The 19,699-nt window shown below is 56.1% G+C and overlaps 1 protein-coding gene across 3 annotated transcripts in view; it reads right to left on the reverse strand.

The window, feature by feature from the left end:
• PDZD4 (PDZ domain containing 4) overlaps positions 1 to 15,721 on the reverse strand; it is a 28,411-nt gene extending 12,690 nt beyond the window's left edge. The window contains exon 1 of one of the 3 annotated variants that reach the window (XM_055268214.2): positions 15,364 to 15,721. In XM_055268214.2, the coding sequence (XP_055124189.1) occupies positions 15,364 to 15,423 (60 nt within the window). In that variant the 5' untranslated portion in view covers positions 15,424 to 15,721. The remainder of the gene's footprint in view (positions 1 to 15,363) is intronic. The other 2 variants (XM_055268215.2, XM_055268217.2) reach the window with 2 other exon arrangements.
• Between the last annotated feature and the right edge of the window lie 3,978 nt (positions 15,722 to 19,699).

Below are 19,699 nucleotides of genomic sequence, written 5' to 3' on the forward strand. Positions count from 1 at the left end.
CGCTTGTAATCCCAGCACTTTGGGAGGCCGAGGCGGGCGAATCACGAGGTCAGGAGATCGAGACCACAGTGAAACCCCGTCTCTACTAAAAATACAAAAAAATTAGCCGGGCGTGGTGGCGGGCGCCTGTAGTCCCAGCTACTCGGAGAGGCTGAGGCAGGAGAATGGCATGAACCCGGGAGGCGGAGCTTGCAGTGAGCTGAGATTGCGCCACTGCACTCCAGCCTGGGCGACAGAGCGAGACTCCGTCTCAAAAAAATAAAAAATAAAAAAATAATCAAAGTGCTCAGAGCGCCACACTGAGGAGGCGGAGGAGCACAAAGATGAAAATACAAGTCCCTGGCACTCCGCTGCCCCGGGGAGTGCAGCAGCCTGTGAGCACACCACGGCTCAGCCAGGGGCTTGACGTGCCCCATGGCGACTCTTCAGCACACAGATCTACTTCCTTCCTGATTTGCTGCCAAGATGGGCCCAAGAGGGCTGCCTCTAGGACTGCAGCTCCAATCTCAACCACAGTTCACATGAAAGTCCTTAATTTCCACCATGGTCCCTGCTCTGAACAGGGGACTCAAGCCTTAGCAGGGCCCCTCTGCCTGAATGTGGCCCAAGTGGCCCTCACACCCTGCTTGGGACAGCCCAGTTCCCCTTTGCACACTGAGAGCACCCACTGCCCCAGGTCCCCTGCAAGCCCAGTTCCTCCTCCCAGCCGACCCCATCACCCTTTCTAGACACACTTAGTCTGAATCTTACCCCAGAGTGTAAAGTGGTCAACTTTCTGGAGAAGAATTTGTCAATAACTATAAAAACCCTTGAAAACGTTCATGGTAGCCTTTGATCCAGTCAATGTGCTGTAAGTAATTTAGTCTAAAATAGTAATAATAATAATGGATATTACATGAATTTAATTACAAGGATGTTTACAATTTAATTACAAGGCTGTGAGCTCCAGGTCAGGGAGGGGACCTTCTGGCCTGGAAGGGGACCTGGGGAAGGAGGAATGAAGCACAGGCCCCACCCCTCCAGAGGAGGTGGCCCCAGGCCTTCCCCAGGGAACCCTGGGAAGCTGGTTCTTTCTGGAAGGCTGGAGAAGGGCCTGGCCATGGGTCCTGGAGGCCACTTAGGCTAGGCGGGCCTCGGGCCCGGAGGACTGAGCCATGCGCCCTCCCCACAGGGCAGCGCCTCTGCACACACCCCCCAACTGCTCCCTCTAAGACTTGCAGAAAGGGCTCTGAGTGGCCGAGCTGTGGCCCCTGGTCTCCCAGCCCAGCATCTGAGCAGAAGAGGACAGGAGCTGGGGCACTGATCGCCCCAGGCCCCGGCCGGCAGAGTGGCGGCCAGGGCCGGCAGGATCCCGGGTTGGGCTGCCTTCCGAGGGAGCCGGTGCCCACCCAGCGGCCTGCAGCCCAAGGCAGGGTGCCCTGGGAAAGCCACCACCACCCCCAGCCCCTCGGTGTGAGCAAGACCCCCAGCTGGTGTGTCCCCACCCACCAGTGGGGTTCCCAGGCCTGTCGGGGGCTCAGTGATGGGCCTGGATGCTAGGGGGGCAACGTGGGGCAGGGACCAAGCTCTCCCGCCCACAGATGAGTGGGAGGGGGTCGTGGTGGGCATGGGAAGACCTTTCCAACAATCAGGGGTGTTGGGGGGCGAGCAAGGCAGGGGAGGGGCCCTGGTAAGTGGGGCACCAGGGGCCCCGGGACTGGGGCTAGGCCTATGGGTGGGGTGTGTGCTGGGGATTCTGTGGGCCGAGGTCACGTGACTCCCGGGCAGGCTAGAGATGGTGCGGGGTGGGCCCAGGAAGCACAGGAGATGGGGGAAGAGGGGGGAGCCCTGCCCCACCTGCCCTGGACAGGGTGCCCCATAGGAAAGGAGTGCCAAGGAGCTGAAGGGAGAGACGGTGGACTGCATGGGGAGCAGAGGGTGTGAGGTGGTCGGATACAGAACACACCCCCCATCCCGTTCCGCTCCCCAAGGGGCTTGGTTGGAAGGTGGGAGGGAACAGAGACAAAGCTGCCTGGGTGGGTACAGTGGTCAGGACAGCCTCTCTGGGTCAGTGACACTTGAGCTGAGACCTAAATGATGACAAGAAACCAGCCATGCTTCCTTCCTTGTAGCGAAGGGAGCTCCCAGGAGGATAGACTGTAGTGGCCCAGACCACAGACGATGGTGGCATGACCCCAGGGGTGGCAGTAGAGGTGGTGGGATGTGGCCAGAGTCAGCTTGGGTTTTAGAGGTAGGCTGCCAGGACCTGCTGTTGGCTTGGGGGCAAGGGACAGTGAGGGCTTGAAGAAGACATCGAATAAGCGCAGGAAAAGACGTGTCAGCACAGGCCAGTACACACAGAGGAAACGCACACCCAAACTACAGTGAGATACCGCCGCACACCACGAGGGGGCCGGAATCAGTGAAAGGAAGCACTGAAAGGAGTATTGGAGAGGACGCGGGGACTCTGGAGCCTCACGCCTTGCTGCTGGGCATGTAAAATAGTGCAGTCAGGGAAGCAGTCAGGTGGCTCCTCACAAGGTTAGGTGTAGCTTATCTATATGACCCAGCAATCCCCAAAGAACTGAGAACAGGCATGCAAAGAAAACTTATACTCAAATGCTCACAGCAGAGTATCCATAGTAACCAAGACTCGGAGAAAACCCGTGTCCACCACTGGATGAATGGATGAGCACAACATGGTACACCCATCCCGACGTAAAAAGGATGAAAAACCGGCACACACAACTGCATGAGCACAGTCTAGCCAAGGCAAAGAGGCAGACAGAAAGCAGACGAATGGTTGCCAGGACCTGGAGGAAGTGGGGCCTGGGGAGTCACTGCTGAGGGGTATGAGGTCCCTTTTGGGGCGATGAACCTGTTCTGGAACTAGACAGTGGCCACGGCTGCACAAAACTGAGAACAGACTAAAGTCACTAGTGGTAAATGTTATGTTATGCATACCTTACCACAAGAAAACATAAAATTGCCACACAGGACCACAAGGACCAGGGGTATCCTCACAGCAGTGAGGAAGACCGAGGAAGGAAGGACTCAGGGATTAGGCCCAGGGCAGGAAATGGAAGGTTTTTATCTCTAGCTTGAACTTCCCGAAGCATGTGGACATCTCCAGTGCCCCACTCCAAATATGTCTGGCCCAAGCCCAAGTCAGCTAACTGTGTGGCATGTGACCATTGCTGTTCAATTAAACTAGGAATTTTTCTTTATTTAAAATCATGAGATGACAGCCGGGCGTGGTGGCTCAAGCCTGCAGTCCCAGAACTTTGGGAGGCCAAGAAGGACGGATCACTTGAAGTCAGGAGTTCAAGACCAGCTTGGCCAACATGGCAAAACTCTATCTCTACGAAAAATACAAAAATTAGCAGGGCGTGGTGGCAGGCACCTGTAATCCCAACTACTTGGGTGGCTGAGGCAGGAGAACCACTGGAACCCGGGAGGTGGAGGTTGCAGTGAGCCCAAATCACACCAATGTACTCCAGCCTGGGCAACAGAGCAAGACTCCGTCTCAAACAAAAAAAATCATGAGACGAAGCTGGGCATGGTGTCTCGCTCCTGTAGCCCCAAGCGGTGGAGGAGGCAGGGGGGCAGGCAGTAGGGCTGAGGCAAGAGGATCGATCACCTGAGCATTGGGAGGTCAAGACTGCAGTGAGCCGTGATTGTGCCATTCCACTCCAGCCTGAGCAACAGACCGAGACCCTGTCTCAAAAATAATAAAAATTTAAAAATAAATAAATAAAAATTTAAAAAGCAAAAGCATGAGATGGAGGAGCTCACCTAGGGAGTGACTGTAGACAAGAACAGGAGAGGCCCAAGGAGAGTCCTGGGGCACCCTGACACGGAGCCGGTTGGGGAGAGAGACTAGAAAGTCCCGGGAGGGAAGCCCAGGAGCAGCTCAATGCACTGGATTGGAGCCCGGGAGGGGAGGGCGAAGGTGGGACCTCTGGATTTGCTAAAAGGTGGGAGGGGGCCGGGTGGGGAAGCTCGACCTGCATCGACACAGCCTTCCGGAGCTTTTTGCAGAGAAGGAACAGGTTGGGTTTTCAGGGACATGAGAGGGGCGGCTGAATACCGATGGAAGAGCAATTCGCAAGGCCGGGGAAAGTGCTGGCACCGCTTTCCCCGCATGAGAGGGACATGCGGGCAGGGGAGGGGGACACAGGGACAGGGGAGGGGGCAACACGGGGCAGGCGAGGCAGGCATGACGCCCAGTCGGCCCCACGGGCAGTCGCTGTGGGGCGGCGATCTCCCGCTGAGCAAGGGACTGGCGGGCCTTAGGGGACGCGGGAAGCGGGGCGCCCTAGGAGGAGAGGGCGGGGCCCCAGGCGCGCTCGCCCCGCCCCCTGAGTCCGGAGCCTCAGACAAAGAGCGCGCCGCGACGGCGGCGGGGCGGCTGCGGCCGCGGGAGCAGGGCGGACCACACTCGTCCCTCCTCCGCCACGCTGGTGGCTGTACTGGCAGGACTCCTGCCCGCCCGCCCCGCCAACCTCGTCGGAGGCTGAGCAGTTTCTAGGCCCTGCCCCAGGCACCCTCCTGCACCCAGCGGTGGCAGGCGCACAGCTGGGTGGGGCGCGACGCCCTCTTGCTGATCAGGAATCTCTGGGAAGCCGCGAAGAGAGGCCGGAGAGGCTAAGAAAACAGTTGTGGCCTGGGAGACACGCAATCCCAAGTGCTTGTCACACGGTGCCTGCGACCCCTTTCACTCTCACTGGCAACGCGCGGGATGGGAGGTGAAGCCACATCACTTCCAGGGGCCGCCGTGGCTGCCACGGGGGGTGGGGGGCTGCCACCTTCGGACTCCCCTTACCCCACTGCTGTAGAGTAGGAAACAGACTGGGGAAGGACAGAGACAGGAAGTTATCCTCTGCCCCAGGCCGAGCTCTGACCTACCTGCTGGCTCTCAGCTCTGCCATCTGGAGTATCCAGGACACCTTGGAAGCAGTTGTGACTCTAGCTTCCAGGCCAAGTCAGGCATCAGGGGGATCTCCCAGAGCATCAGAGGAGAAAGGAGAAGCCGCAGGCTCACTACATTCACCCACTCAGTGGCCCAGCAAAGTCCCCATTCATGTTTCCCCAGCTCGGGATTTTGAAAATTGTCCGCCCACAAGCATGTGGGAACATCTGCAGATTCCCCACACCTGCTCTTGGGGTTTCTACACACACATGTGCAGAAGCATTTGAAAGCAAGATGCCATCAGTCCCACTCTCCGTGGAACCACAACACCCTTAGCACGGAATAACGCACTCATACAATGGGCCAGCCTCACATCTCCCCAGCTGTCCCGCTAACACCCTTATAGTTTTTTTAAAAATCTAGGATTTGAGGCTGGGCACAATGGCTCATGCTGTAATCCCAGCACTTTGGGAGGCTGAGGCGGGCAGATCACGAGGTCAGGAGTTCGAGACCAGCATGGCCAATATGGTGAAACCCCGTCTCTACTAAAAATACAAAAATTAGCCGGGCGTGGTGGCTTGCACCTGTAGTCCCAGCTACTCGGGAGGCTGAGGCAGGAGAATCGCTTGAACCCGGGAGGCAGAGGAGGTTGCAGTGAGCCGAGATCGTGCCACTGCACTCCAGCCTGGGCGACAGAGCAAGACTCCATCTCAAAAAAAAAAAAAAAAAAAAAAAAGCGGGGCGTGGTGGTGCAGCCTGTAGTCCCAGCTACTTGGGAGGCTGAGGCAGGAGAATCGATTGAACCCAGGAAGCAGAGGTTGAAGTGAGCTGAGATCATCACACCATCACACTCCAGCCTGGGTGACACAGAAAGACTCCATCTCAAAAACAAAACGAACAAACAAAAAATCTAGGATTCAATCAAGAAGCACACATATTACATTCGGTTGTTAGGTCTCTAGTTATTATGTCTCCTCTCTAATCTAGAAAAAAAAAAAATATATATATATATATATATATATATTTACTTTAATGGGAATGACTTCTTGCAAGAGACCAGTCCTTATAGAATGTGCCAGAGTCTGAAATTGCCTGATTCATTCCCACGGTGTGATTCAGGCTGAGCGTTTTGACAAGAGCGCCTTGCAGGAGATGCTGTATGTCTCCTCCCCAGCCCCGCATCTGGCGGCTGGCAGGGTCAGGCTGCCCCACTGTTGGGGAGGCTGTTTGATCACGTGGTCCAGGTGGCGGCTGCCAGATCTCTCCCCTGTAAAGACGCAGTTTCCCTTCCTGATTCACAGGTAATTTGGGGTAATATTTGGAGACTTTGTGAATATTCTGTCCCCAACAACCTTACATCTAATGGTTTTGGCATCCAGTGATGATTTTTGCCTGAATTAATTACTGCATTGGTGGCTGCAAAATGTCTCCACCAACGTGTAAGAATTCTAGCAGGGACAAAGAGGTGACAGGCCCAGCAAGTAGCATGGCTGCCTATGCCCCCAAGTGTGGCCTCCTGGGCAAGCCACACCACCCGCCTCCATAATTCTGTGCCCACCCTTTCTGCCTGGGGGCAGAAGAGAGAGAAACATGGGAGGGCTTCATCTCAAAGGCCTTTGAGCAGTTAGTGGGGGGAAGGGGTGTCTGGGTGTCCATGAGAGACATGTATACTGGTAGCGGTGCCGGTGACAGGGAAGGAGGGTCAGTTAGCTGCACATGGCAGGGAAGAACAAGTTATGTCCTGTAAAGCCCCCATGTAGGCAACGACCCCTGGATGTTCTGATTTAATAGGTGTGGGGTGAGGCCTCACCCTACATTTGTAAAAAAAAAAAAACACACAACACCTCACTTCACCATCCATGTTAATGTGGTTTGGGGCTACCATGGATCTACTCCCGGTTCCTACCCAAGGCCCTAGCTACTCACAGCCAGTGGGATCCACATCACCTGGGAGCTGGTGAGAAGTGCAGAATCCCAGGCCCCATGCTGGTGGCTCAGTCAGAAAGTGCACTTTAACAAGGACTTCGGGTGGACGGTGGCGCTGTACTGTCTCAGAGCGCACCCTGGAGGAACCAGGGCGGACCTCAATAAAGGCCTTCTGCAGGAGGCAAACATCTTTCTTTCCCCTCACTTCCCCTTCCCTCCCTGAAGCCCAGGGTCTGCTGAAGTCTCATCAATCCACCTGGCCCCCACCTTTCCGGGAGAGCGGTGGCCTCTCAGACACCTCCGTAGTCCTGGCTCAGAAGCAGAAAGGAGGCTGGGCATGGTGGCTCACGCCTGTAATCCCAGCATTTTGGGAGGCTGAGGCAGGCGGATCACTAGAGATCAGGAGTTTGAGACCAGCCTGGCCAACGTGGTGAAACCCTGTCCCTACTAAAAATACAAAAAGTAGCCAGGTGTGGTGGCAGGTGCCTGTAATCCCAGCTACTCGGGAGGCTGAGGCAGAATTGCTTGAACCCAGGAGGCAGAGGCTGCAATGAGCCGAGATCACAACACTGCACTCTAGCCTGGGTGACAGAGCAAGAGTGTCTCAAAAAAAAAAAAAAAAAAAAACAGGAAAGGGGGGTGTCCCACACCTTGCACAGGAAAAGCCAACCACTTCCTGAAGCCATTATCAAGATCAACCTTCGGGTACATATTCACAGCTTTCCAGGCACGTGGCCCAGCAACTAAACCCATTCTCCCACCCACCTCGGGCTAACCTGACTGGCTTAGGGCACAGTTCACATCTAGCAACAATCAAAGCAATATTCCCTCTGCAGCGTTTTTCATTCTCAATGCTCCAGGCAGCCATGAGGACAGGCAGAATGCACTGAAAGGGAGGACATCTTGTCCAGCCCCAGGCTGCTCAGCCTCGCCTCCTCTGGCCCAACTCCTGTGCAAAATGACCACATATGCCTCCGCTTTGTTCCCTGTCCATCTGGTTTTTGTTTCTTTCTTTCTTGTCTTTTTTTTTTTTTCCAGACATAGTCTGGCTCCATTGCCCAGGCTAGAGTGCAGTGGTACAATCACGGCTCACAGAAGCCTCCAACTCCTGGGTTCAAGCAATCTTCCCACTCAGCCTCCCCAGAAGCTGGGACTAGAGGCGCATGCCACGACGCCTGAGCAATTTTTTCTTTTTGTAGAGACAAGGTCTCAACATGTTGCCCAGGCTGTCCTAACTAATATTATACTACATCGCACTTCTTCAAAACTTGGAGGTCCCTTTCCTGAGTGAAATTCTCAGAATAATATTGGACATTCTTCTGTCACTGGGCATTAGCTGCGACATACCCAGAGGTAAGGCCTTCTCCATGTAATTTCCTTTTTCATTATTTTTATTTTTATTTTATTTATTTATTTGAGACAGGGTCTCGTTCTGTCGCCCAGGCTGGAGTGCAGTGGCTTGATCTTGACTCATGCAACCTCCACCTGCTGAGTTCAAGCAATTCTCCTGCCTCAGCCTCCCGAGTAGCTGGGACTACAGGTGCGTGATGCCCGCCTAATATATATATATATTTTTTGAGACGGAGTTATGAGCCCAAGCTGGAGTGCAATGGCGTGATCTCAGCTCACCACAACCTCCGCCTCCTGGGTTCAAGCAATTCTCCTGCCTCAGCCTCCCGCGTAGCTGGGATTACAGGCATGTGCCACCATGCCCGGCTAATTTTGTATTTTTAGTAGAGATGGGGTTTCTCTATGTTGGTCAGGCTGGTCTCGAACTCCTGACCTGAGGTGATCCGCCCACCTCAGCCTCCCAAAGTGCTGAGATTACAGGTGTGAGCCACCACACCTGGTCAATTTTTTGTATTTTTAGTAGAGACGGGGTTTCACCATGCTGGCCAGGCTGGTCTCGAACTCCTGGCCTCGTGATCCACCCACCTCGGCCTCCCAAAGTGCTGGGATTACAGGCGTGAGCCACCGCGCCCGGCCAATTTCCACTTCTTAATGACCAACCGAATGGCCTGAGGGCAGCAACTCCCCCCTCCACCCAGTGAGATCCCGGGGGACACGCCATCTGTTTTCCTTGTCACAATGGCCTTCGGAGGCAAGCACTCTTCACCGCCATTTCACTGTTGAGGAAACTGAGTCACTGAGCCAGTGGGCCACGCAGCGACTTGCCCCTGGCCACACAGCTGTCAGTTGGCGGCTGCCTCCATTCCTATCTCCACACTGCACTGCCTTCTCTGGCAGGGCCCCTGAAGTAGAAGGAAGGAAAGGACGCCTTTCCCCCCGGGATGCGCGCATGCGGCCATGGAGTCCCTGTTCTAAAGCTTTGGTGGGGTCTGTTGCTGGCTGGTGACCTGCACATCTTCAGCGTGCAGAGGGCAGGCGTTCATATGTCATACATGAACCTGGGGAACCGTCACCACCGTCAGGACAGTGGCCATTTCTATCTTCCCCAAAAGTGTCCTCATGCCCCTCTGCCCATCCCTGCCACCATGAATCTGCTCTCTGGCACTATCGAATTTCATTTCAGCAGACTGGACAGTCCTCAGGAACCCCGAGGTGAGAGGGGAAAGGGCATTCTATAATCTTGGGACGATGATACAAAACAGGATGACCTGGTCCGGAAGATGGCAGTCAGAATTCAGTGTCCGGCCCTCTGTTCTTCCACTCCACAAGGACTTTCTCAGAGCCTGCTTCTTCCCCAGTCAGCTTCTGCGGCAGAACCACTGAGTTGACTGAGAGTCCAGCTTTCCCCTGGAAGGGTGGAGGCCAGCGTGGATGTGCTGGCACCATCTGGTGCTGGTGAAGCGGGAAGGCAGAGTGCCCGTGTCAGACCCAAATCCCTGCTCACAGGAAGCCCCCGTGCAAGCAGGAGGGAGCCAGAGAAGCCACCTTGCTTGGTGGGTGGGAGAGCAGTTTGGAGGCTCCTGCACTCAGGCAGTACTTTCTCTCCCCCGCAGTTGCCCACGTGTTGGCGATGGTCTCCCCCTTATAAAAAGGGGAGCCTGGGGCCAGGCGTGGTGGCTCACTCCTGTAATCCCAGCACTTTGGGAGGCCGGTGTGGGTGGATCACCTGAGGTCGGGAGTTCGAGACCAGCCTGACCAACATGGAGAAACCCCATCTCTACTAAAAATACAAAATTAGCCAGGCGTGGTGGCGCATGCCTGTAATCCCAGCTACTCGGGAGGCTGAGGCAGGAGAATCGCTTGAACCCTGGAGGCGGAGGTTTTGGTGAGCCCAGATCGTGCCATTGCACTCCAGCCTGGGCAACAAGAGCAAAACTCTGTCTCAAAAAACAGCAACAACAACAACAACAAAAAGGGGAGTCTGGGGGAGGGGGTGAGGCCCTGTCTGCAGTGTCTTCCTGCTGAATGCCACGCACCCAGGATGGCTGCCAGCACCATGGGGGCTCACATGTAGGTGCTTTAGGCAAGAATGCCTGGGAGATCACCAGAAGGGCTGGCCAGGTGTCCTTTGGCCTCCTTCGATGTGGACGGAGGGGAGACGACAGGCGGTCCTGACCCACTCCCCCTGTAAAGCCTGAGTAGGATGGGCGGGAGACCAGTCCTAAGCACCAGGGGTTTATCCCCCGACCATCTCCGGCGTGCCCGGATGCTAGCAAGCACATCATGGTGTCAGAGAAGGGGGTGCCAAGGCCGAGACAAGTTCAGCAGAGTGTGGACCATGATGAGATATACGACAAGGGGGCCCAGTGGCAGTGGAGGGACATGGGCTGCAGAAAAGGCTCCGGAGCTGGGGACATGCTGCTTCCTGCCTTCCATTCTGGGCAACCAGCCTGCTTCCTTTTCCTAACTCAACACGCAGTAATCCGCCATTTTCAGGGGAGGTCCCAGATTTTCCAAACTAAGAGGACATGATTGGAATATAGGAATGGGGCTGAGGTTCCGACATGACACACGAAAGTGCCTGTGACAGCCCAAATCCGTGGAATAAAGGAAACATGTGGTCATCTCACTAGCCACAGAAGCAGCACTGCACAATCCAACGCCTCTCATGATGAAAACACACTAGGAATAGAATGGGAACTTCCTTACCCTGATAAAGAACAGCTATGAAAAAGCCACAGTTAACTTTATACCCCCTAGTGAAACACTGGAAGCTTCTTTACCTTTAAGATGAGGAACAAGGGAAAGACATTCACCGGCACTTCTATTCGACATTGTACTAGAGACTCTAGCCAGCGCAAATTAACAAGAAAAAGAAATCGAAGGGCCGGGAATGGTGGCTTACACCGATAATCCCAGCACTTTGGGAGGCCGAGGCGGGCAGGATTGCTTGAGGCCAGGAGTTCAAGACTAGCCTGGCCAACATGGCAAAACCTCGTCTCTGCTAAAAATACAAAAATTAGCTGGGTGTGGTAGTGTGTGCCTGTAATCCCAGCTACATGGGAAGCTGAGGCAGGAGAATCACTTGAACCCGGGAGGCGGAGGTTGCAGTGAGCCGAGATTGCACCACTGCACTCCAGTCTGGGTGACAGAGTGAGACTGTGTCTCAAAAAAAAGAAAGAAAAGAAAAGAAATCAAAGGCATCCAGATTGGAAAGGAAGAAGAAAAACGATTTCTATTTGCCAATGACATGATCCTAATATGTAGATAATCCTGAGGAATCTACTAAACAAATTATACTTAATAAACAATTTTAGTAAGGTCGCAAGATATAGGATCAATGTATAAAAATCAATTTTTTTTTTTAAGACTGAGTCCTGCCCTGTCACCCAGGCTGGAGTGCAGCGGTGTGATCTCAGCTCACTGCAACTTCTGCCTCTGGGGTTCACGCGATTCTCTTGCCTCAGTCTCCTGAGTAGCTGGGATTACAGGCACACATCACCATGCCCCGTTAATTTTTTTTGTATTTTTAGTAGAGACAGGGTTCCACTATGTTGGCCAGGCTGGTCTTGAACTCCTGACCTCAGGTGAGCCACCCGCCTTGGCCTCCCAAATTGCTGGGATTACAGGCGTGAGCCAACACGCTCAGCCAATCAATTGTATTTCTATACAGTAGCAATGAGAAGGCTGAAAGTAAAATTAAGAAAACGATTCCATTTACGATAGCATCATAAAGAAAATGCTCATGAATAAACTTAACAAAAGTGCAAAACATCATGTAAAGAAATTAAAGACCTAAATAAATGGAAAACGCACCCCATGTTCATGAACAATACTACCCAAATTGATCCACAAATTTGATGCAATCTCTATCAAAATGCCAGCTGGCTTCTTTCCAGAAATTAACAACCTGATCCTGAAATTAATATGGAAACTTGAGGGACTTAGAATAGACAAAACAGTCTTGAAAAAGACGTACAAAGTTGGAGGACTCTCATTTCCTTATTTCAAAACTTACTACAAAGCTGCAGTAATGAAAGCAGTGTGGCCCTGGCTTAAGGACAGACATTTTTCTAAAGAAGATCCACAAATGGCCAACAAGCACAAGAAAAGATGCTCAACATCATTTAGCTAACAGGAAGTGCAAATCAAAATCACAATGAGATACCACTTCACACCCAGCAGGACAGCCATAACAAAAACCCAGAAAATAACAACTGTTGGCAAAGATATAGAGAAATTGGAACCCTTGTATGTTGCTGGTGGGAATGTAAACTGGTTCCAGCCACTGTGGAAAGCAGTTCAATTGCTACAGGCACATACTCCAAAGAATTAAAAGCAAGGACTCAAACAGATACAAGTAGACCAGTGTTCACAGCAGCGCTATTCACAACAGCCCAAGGGTGGAAGCACCCCAAATGCCCATCAACTGACGAATGGATAAATATGTTGTACGTCACAATATGAAATATTATTTGGCAATAAAAAGAAATTGACTACTGATACATGGATGAACCTTGAAAACATTATGATTAATGAAAGCCAGACACAAAAGGTCAGTTTCTATGAAATGTTTAGAATAAACAAACCCATAGAGACAGGAAGTAGATTGGTGGGTGCCAGGGGCTAGGAAGTTTGTGGGAGAAATGGGGATGTGACGGCTAATGAGTGCAGGGTTTCTTTGGGGGTGATGAAAATGTTCTGGAATTACTGGTGTGGGTTGCACAACCTTGTGAGTATACTAAAAACCACTGAGTTGTACGCTTTGAAAGGGTAAGTTGTACGGTAGGAGAATTATAGCTCAATACAGCTGTAATTTTGGAAGTGCTGTAAGTCATTGGCAGAAAATGGCTTGGAACACAAGGGTAGGCTAGAGACTTGGGGGTTCCCAGCCTGGGGATCCCAGGCCTCTGTGGATTGTATATGGAAGGCGCTGCAAATGCACATGTGCTTCTTTCTGAAAATCAGACCCATGAAGTGCCTCACCCTGACAAGGTGCAGAGGCCCAAGGGGGTGCAGATGAGGTTACTCAGGGGAGACAGGGAGAAGTGCCCCCTGAAGATGGGGGAGCACCCGTGTTTAGGGAGGCCGGGAAGCAGGCACGGGGTCCCAGAAGCTGACCTGTCTTTTGGAACAAAAGCTCCTTCTCCTCTGAAGAGGCTGGGACCTGGTGATGCGTCCACCCCCAGAAGCGCAGTCCCCTGGGACAGCTCATGGCTTGCACTGCTTTCTGTATCTACTTTTTTCAGTCCTCTTGTTTTCCCTTAGTTGTAAAGGATGGTTCTCCTCCTAAAATCCCGGCTCTGATTGGGCCAAGGAGGAATGTAGAAAGTGAAAGTTTGCAGCCAAACTTCCACGGGAATTTTCAAAGGGAGCGCAGCAGGAAAGCGCATCGAGGGCGCACGCGGCAGCGGCCCTCCTCCTGGCGGGCCTCCTTGGGGAGGGCAAGTCCCTTCCATGAAGGAGAGCTTAGGGCGCAGAGCAGGGAGGGCCCACCCAAGTTCACCTCCCTGAAGGCAGGCCCAGCCCGACCTGCCGAGGCCTTCCCGGAGGGCTGTGGGGAGCCCCAAGGGCTACCGGTGTCGTCTCATGGCTCATTTCAGGCCTGGGGTGCAGCTCGGGTCGCTCTACCTTATCCACAAGTCCCCACGAGGTTGGCCTTAAATGAAGAGCGACACCAATCCTTCTCCAGGAAAGTCAAAACGGCCCCGGAGGAATCGCTTGGAGAAATCGCTTGCCGTTTGATGGAATGACTCCCGAAAAGGAAGCAGTAGGATGGGATCCAGAGTCCCCGTCAACCAACCATCCCAGCCCTGGAATCCAACACGGATTCCACAGGACGCCCTCTCGGTCGCATTCCTATCCCGCTAGGGGGCTGGCAATGGCCACCCAAGGTTTCCAAACAGCGGGAACAAGAGACGAGGAGCGGCAGCCGGGAACTGAGAGGGAAGAAGGCGGAGGACAGCGAACGGGAGAAGCCGAGGGCCCCGCGCACCCCCGGAGAAGGGCCGGGGAGAGAGGACCAGGAGCTCCGCCAGGGTGGGGCAAGATTTGCGTCCCCGCCCTGCCCCTCCGCTCCCGCACAAGGTGGCCAGAGGAGCTCGGCTCACAGCGTGAAGTCAGTCCCCGGATTCCTGGGAATTCTCCCCCGTGCCCAGCCCCTCCTCCCCCCGCCCCTGCCCCGGAGTTCTCGCCGATCCCTGCACGGGTTCCCCCACGTTCTCCCAAGTCAACACCCTTCCTGCAAAGCACTTGATTCCTTCCCAGTCCAGACCAATAAACCCGGGAGTTGAATCCAGGCCACTAAACGCATACCTGTCTGAGCCCTGTCTGCTCCTGGGTGCCTTGACCTTGACCTCCCTCCACTTAGCCCTAGGGGGTCTCGGCCCACAGCATCCGGGACATTTCTCTGGACAGTTTGCAGAGTGCACACAGAAAGTACACAAATGCGGGGCCGGGGGAGCCTCCGCGCACACAGAGACGGGGCACAGGAACGCACTCACGTAGTCACGCCACGCACAGGCAAGAAGCCCCGTTCCGGGCCGCGGGGCTGGGCTCCAGGTCCGAGCTCCGGGCCCCGCGTCTCCTTCCCTCCCCGTGGGGCCCTGCTGGTCCACGCCCCCCAAAGCCCGGCCAGGCACTGCTGCCCGCAGAGAGCCCAACCCGCTGATCCTGGCGGTGCCCACTCACCCGAGACGCCCAAGGCCCGGGAGCCCATCGTTCGGGCAGGGCCAGGCGGGAGTGGGTGTCGGGGTGGGCACCCAGCCCCCGGACGAACTTGGACCGCGCCCGGGGAGGCCCACGCACTCCCACGCTCCAGGCCCGCCGGGATCTAGATTCGGCGCCCCCCGCACGGCGGGAGCCTGGCTCCCTCCCCCGCCCTGGGTCCTGCGGGGAGAGCGTGTGCGGGGAACTGCGCTCGTTGCTATGCAACCTCCATCCCGCGCCCGCCGCACCGCGCCTCCCGGGACGGAAGCGCGCCCCACCCGGGCCAACCCCAACTTCCCACCCCACCCGTGGCTGGTTCCCACGGAGCGCCAACACCCAACAGCACCTGGATGGGAGGGTGCGGACGGCTCCCTACCTTGTCCTCCTCGAGCCCTCCCGCTCTCCCACGCCCGCCGCTCCGGGCCTCCCCACTGGCCCGCTCCTCCCCGCGGAGGGCCGCGCCCCCGCCGCAGCGCCGGCTGCCCTACCTGCAGCATCACTTTGTACTGCTCCTCCGGTTTCTGGACCACGCACATATTACATCCCATGTTGCTGGCGGGCGAGAGGAGGCGGAGGGCGGGAACGGGAAGACGCCTTTCACTGACCTGGGCGCGGGACCTTGGGTCCCGGGCCGGGGCCGGGGGCCATACCCTGGCGCGGGGGGCGGGCCGCCTAGCGGGGGAGGGGGGCACGCCCCCGAGGTGGGGACAGCGGCTCGCCCCTCAGGTTAACTCTTCGCTGGCCGAGGCCAGGCGCGGGCATGCTCCCTCGCACCCGGCCAGGAGAAAAAGGGCAGCGGGGGATGGGCGGGCGCGCCGGGCGTTGCCAGGCTACGGCCCCCCAGGGAGCGCGGGGGCGCGCCGGGCCGCCAGAGGCCGTCAGGGGCCGTGGGCCGCGCGCCTCCCCGCCCGCGGGGCCCGCCGCTGCCGCTGCCGCTGCCGCCTCCGGCTCCTGCCCATGGCCGCCAGCCCCGGGAGCCCGGCCCTCGCTCTCGGCGCCGCGGCCCGGCCCGCGACAGGGGGCAGCGGCGCGGCGGCGGCCCCCGCCCGCGGCCAGGCCAGCGCCCGCGCTCCCGCCTCGCCCGGCCGCGCTCTCGGCGCTCCCGGCGCCCGCTCTTCGTCCAGCAGCTGCCGGCCGTCTACAGCTCCCGCCCGGGACGACGGGCACGCGAGCGCGCCCACGGCGGCGGGGGAGGGGCGCGGGCACGGGGCGCACGCGCGCCGGGAGGGGCGGGGAGGGGAGCGGGGACGGCTGCGGGAGGGAGCGGCGGGGGCGCTGGAGCCGGCGCGGGAAGCCGGGGGTGGGCGCTCGACGGAAGCGGGCGGGGGTCCTAGGCACCCCACGACACCCGGCGTCCGGTCCTGAGGGGCGGGTACCAGGCGCGTTGTCTGCGCTATGCGGCTCTGGGAGAGAGGGGTCCTGCCAGGAGGAGCAGTCTCCTGGGTCCCCCACAGAGAGTCTGCGATTTCAGCCCCTCTCCCCGGTCCTGGACGCAGCAGCCCTCACGCCTCTGCTCCTTCCTCGGGCTTCGCCTTAAATGACTGCATCCCTCCTTCAACTCAGCCATTCCCTGCTGTCTTTGAAACGGACACCTTTGTTTAAAGCAAGAAAGAAAGACAGAAAGGGAGGAGAGAAAGGAAAGAAAAGAAAGAGAGAGAAAAGGATGAGCGAAGCGTGGGGAGGGGGTGGGTCGTGGGGAGAGTGGCATCGGAGGCCTTGGGACCCGGACCTGCACCCAGCACTGGCCAGCCTGGGTCCGCCGCCTACCTGTTCCTCAGCCCCAGCCCTCACCCGGCCCCCGCTTTCACAGCCCTTCCATCTCTTCCTCTTCTCTCCCACCACCTCCCCCTCTTCTTGGACAAGCCTGGAGGGAGAAGGCCTTTGCCTGGAAAGCAGCAGCGGGTGAAAGTCTGCGTCCCCAGGGGCTGCCCTGGCTGCAGGAGATCACTTGGAGAAATTGCTACATGCTTCATTTCCAGGTTTGGGCAAGTGAGGGAACCCCCAGCCACACGGGGCTGTTTAATTAGAGCCCTTCCTTTCCTCCCTGACTCCTCGTTAGAGGACAAATCAGGAATGGCCGGCCTGCCCAGAATATGGAGAAGGGAGGCGAGTTTCTTATCCAGGGCTTCTCCCAGAAAGCAGAACTTGAGACAAGGGCTGGTGTGCAGGTTGCAACCTGCCACCCAATGGCTGGCTAGTCTTGAGGAATGGCGTCATATTGAGGGCTCAGCATCGGTGTCTGCAGCTGGTGGATGGAACATTCACTAGCGGCAGTGTCTAGGTGAGCCGTGGTAAGAGGAAGCCCTTGCCGTTGGGCTTATACAGAGCCTCCAGCCCTCCCACCATGGCCACTGGCATCGTGGGTCCATCGCATCCTGGGGAGAAGCTGGCTGACCTCCACCAGATGGTCCCCTCTGCTCGCTAGCTTCTGGCGCGCCCCCTCCACACTGCATGCTCCCCGGCGCCATGGGCGCGAGCACGAGCACGGGGCTCCACACGCTCCCTGAGCACTCCCGTGGGTACCTCTTCGCCAAACCTGTCTCTTCTTCCAATCTTCCTCCACCCGGGTCCCTGACCAGTGAGCCCAGCCATTTTCCACTGCCCGGGGGTCATGGACACCTTCATCTCAGGCCATTTCTCCCTCTACAAAGTAGACAACCTAGTGTCTTGCTCCCCGAGAGGATGTCCCCTCACTGCTGTCCCTCAGGGCCACCCTGCATAGGGCCTCAGTGTGACAGCAGGTGTTTTTCCTAGTGGTGACATGAGATGACCAGTCGAGGACCTGGGTCTGAGTCAGTCATGGGGACATCCCACCACCACCTCCCATGAGGCCATAGGTGTGAGCTGAGGGGGCATACCAGTCTGAAAGAGCCGGGTGACCGGGGGTCTGGACTGCCTGGGCCTCAGTGTGCCATCTCCACCTCAATACTCAGTTCACAATGGGTGGCTTGGGTCACACAGGCCCTGGATGCCCCATGGTCAGTCTGTAAGTCTCTTCTAGGTCCCGGTAGCATGGCCATAGCTATGTTTTTTTCAGTGGTGAGTAGCTCTGCCACTGAAGGTGTGGCCCTGCCACAGCCTCTGTGGTCCCTGCTGGGATCCTTCCATTGAGGCTTCCTGACGGTTCCGCATAGCACCCTGGCTTACCATGGACAGATCCCTCCAGCACCGTTAGGTTGGCTCTCACTGCTGGTGGTCCTCCTGCAGGGTCCTTTCTTGCTCTGGATCCCACTCAAAACAGGTCTCAGTTAGCCGGGCGTGGTGGCACGCACCTGTAGTCCCAGCTACTCAAGAGGCTGAGGCGGGAGGATGGCTGGCCCCAGGAATTCAATGTTATAAGGAGCTGTGGTTGCACCACTGCACTCCAGCCGGGGCCATAGAGTGAGACTCAGTCTCTAAAACAACAAAACAAAAAAAGAACTGGTCTTGCCTGTGTGTCCGAAAGCCCGCTCCATTAGACATTCCACCAATTTGGTGATCTACCCAGCATCATGCCAGATAAATCCATTTTCTTGCTAAAGTTAGAATACTCTTCTCCCTGCAATTAGAAAACCCTAACAAATATACAGCCCTGGGAGAGCATCCGGGAGGAAGGACATGAGACACAGCTGATCCTGGGGCAGTTACTGCGCTTGACAGTGCAGCTTGAGGACAGTGCAGTGACATCCCAGCACAGCAGTCAGGCTGGAGCGGGCGATTGCGCTCAAGACAGAGACAGGGTGAGGGCGGCACCACCGTGCTCCCCGGGGCACTCCAGCATTCTTTAACCTGAAGATGGGTACCCAGGTGAGTCTGGCCCAGATTCCTACCTGGATGGGTCCTATCTTACTCTGTGCTGATGAGGTAGGTCCCTGCTCTCCCTCCACGTCCCAGAGCTTGGACCCACTGAGGATGCCATGACACCCCACAGAAGGGCTCCACTCTGACCCACCATAGAGAGCTGCAAAAAGGCCATGGTGCTCTTAGAAGCGGGACACACAGAGGATCCCACCCTTCTGACTACAGTTGTCCCTTGGTGTCCACGGGGCATGGGTTCCAGGCTTCCCCCTACTGGGGATACCAAAATCCATGGACGCCCAAATCCCTGATCTAAAATGACATACTATTTGCATAGAACCTTTGCTCATCCTCCCTAATGCTTTAAATCTTCTCTAGATTACTCATATTACCGGGTGCAATGTCAATGTTACATAAACAGTTATAGTGTATTGATTTTTTTTTTTTTGAGTCGGAGTCTCGCTCTGTCACCCAGGCTGGAGTGCAGTGGCGCGATCTCGGCTCACTGCAAGCTCCGCCTCCCAGGTTCACGCCATTCTCCCACGTCAGCCTTCCTAGTAGCTGGGACTACAGGTGCCTGTCACCACGCCCGGCTAATTTTTTGTATTTTTAGTAGAGACAGGGTTTCACCGTGTTCGCCAGGATGGTCTCGATCTCCTGACCTCGTGATCCGCCCGACTCAGCCTCCCAAAGTGCTGGGATTACAGGCATGAGCCACTGCGCCCGGCCTGATTTGTTTTTTAATTTGTATTATCTTTATTGTTGTATTGCTATTTTTTATTTTTCAAGTGTTTTCCATCCATGGCCAGTTGAATCCTCAGATGTGAAACCCACGGATATGAAGGCCAACTGTATTTTTTCCACTGGATGCATGCAATCCCCAGTCCCCAGCCCAGCCCTGTCAGATGTGTGAGTGGGGACCCATGTTTCCCAGGAGTCTCTAACGACCTTGCCCACTGGCTTTTCCAGAAGGTACTGTCAGGGAGGCTGAAGCCAGACCACAACCCAGAAACTGTCCCGCTCCCTTCTCCTGGGAGCCTTGGCCTA

Source organism: Symphalangus syndactylus, chromosome X, assembly GCF_028878055.3.
Source record: "Symphalangus syndactylus isolate Jambi chromosome X, NHGRI_mSymSyn1-v2.1_pri, whole genome shotgun sequence".
In the NCBI taxonomy this organism is placed as follows: Eukaryota; Metazoa; Chordata; class Mammalia; order Primates; family Hylobatidae; genus Symphalangus; species Symphalangus syndactylus.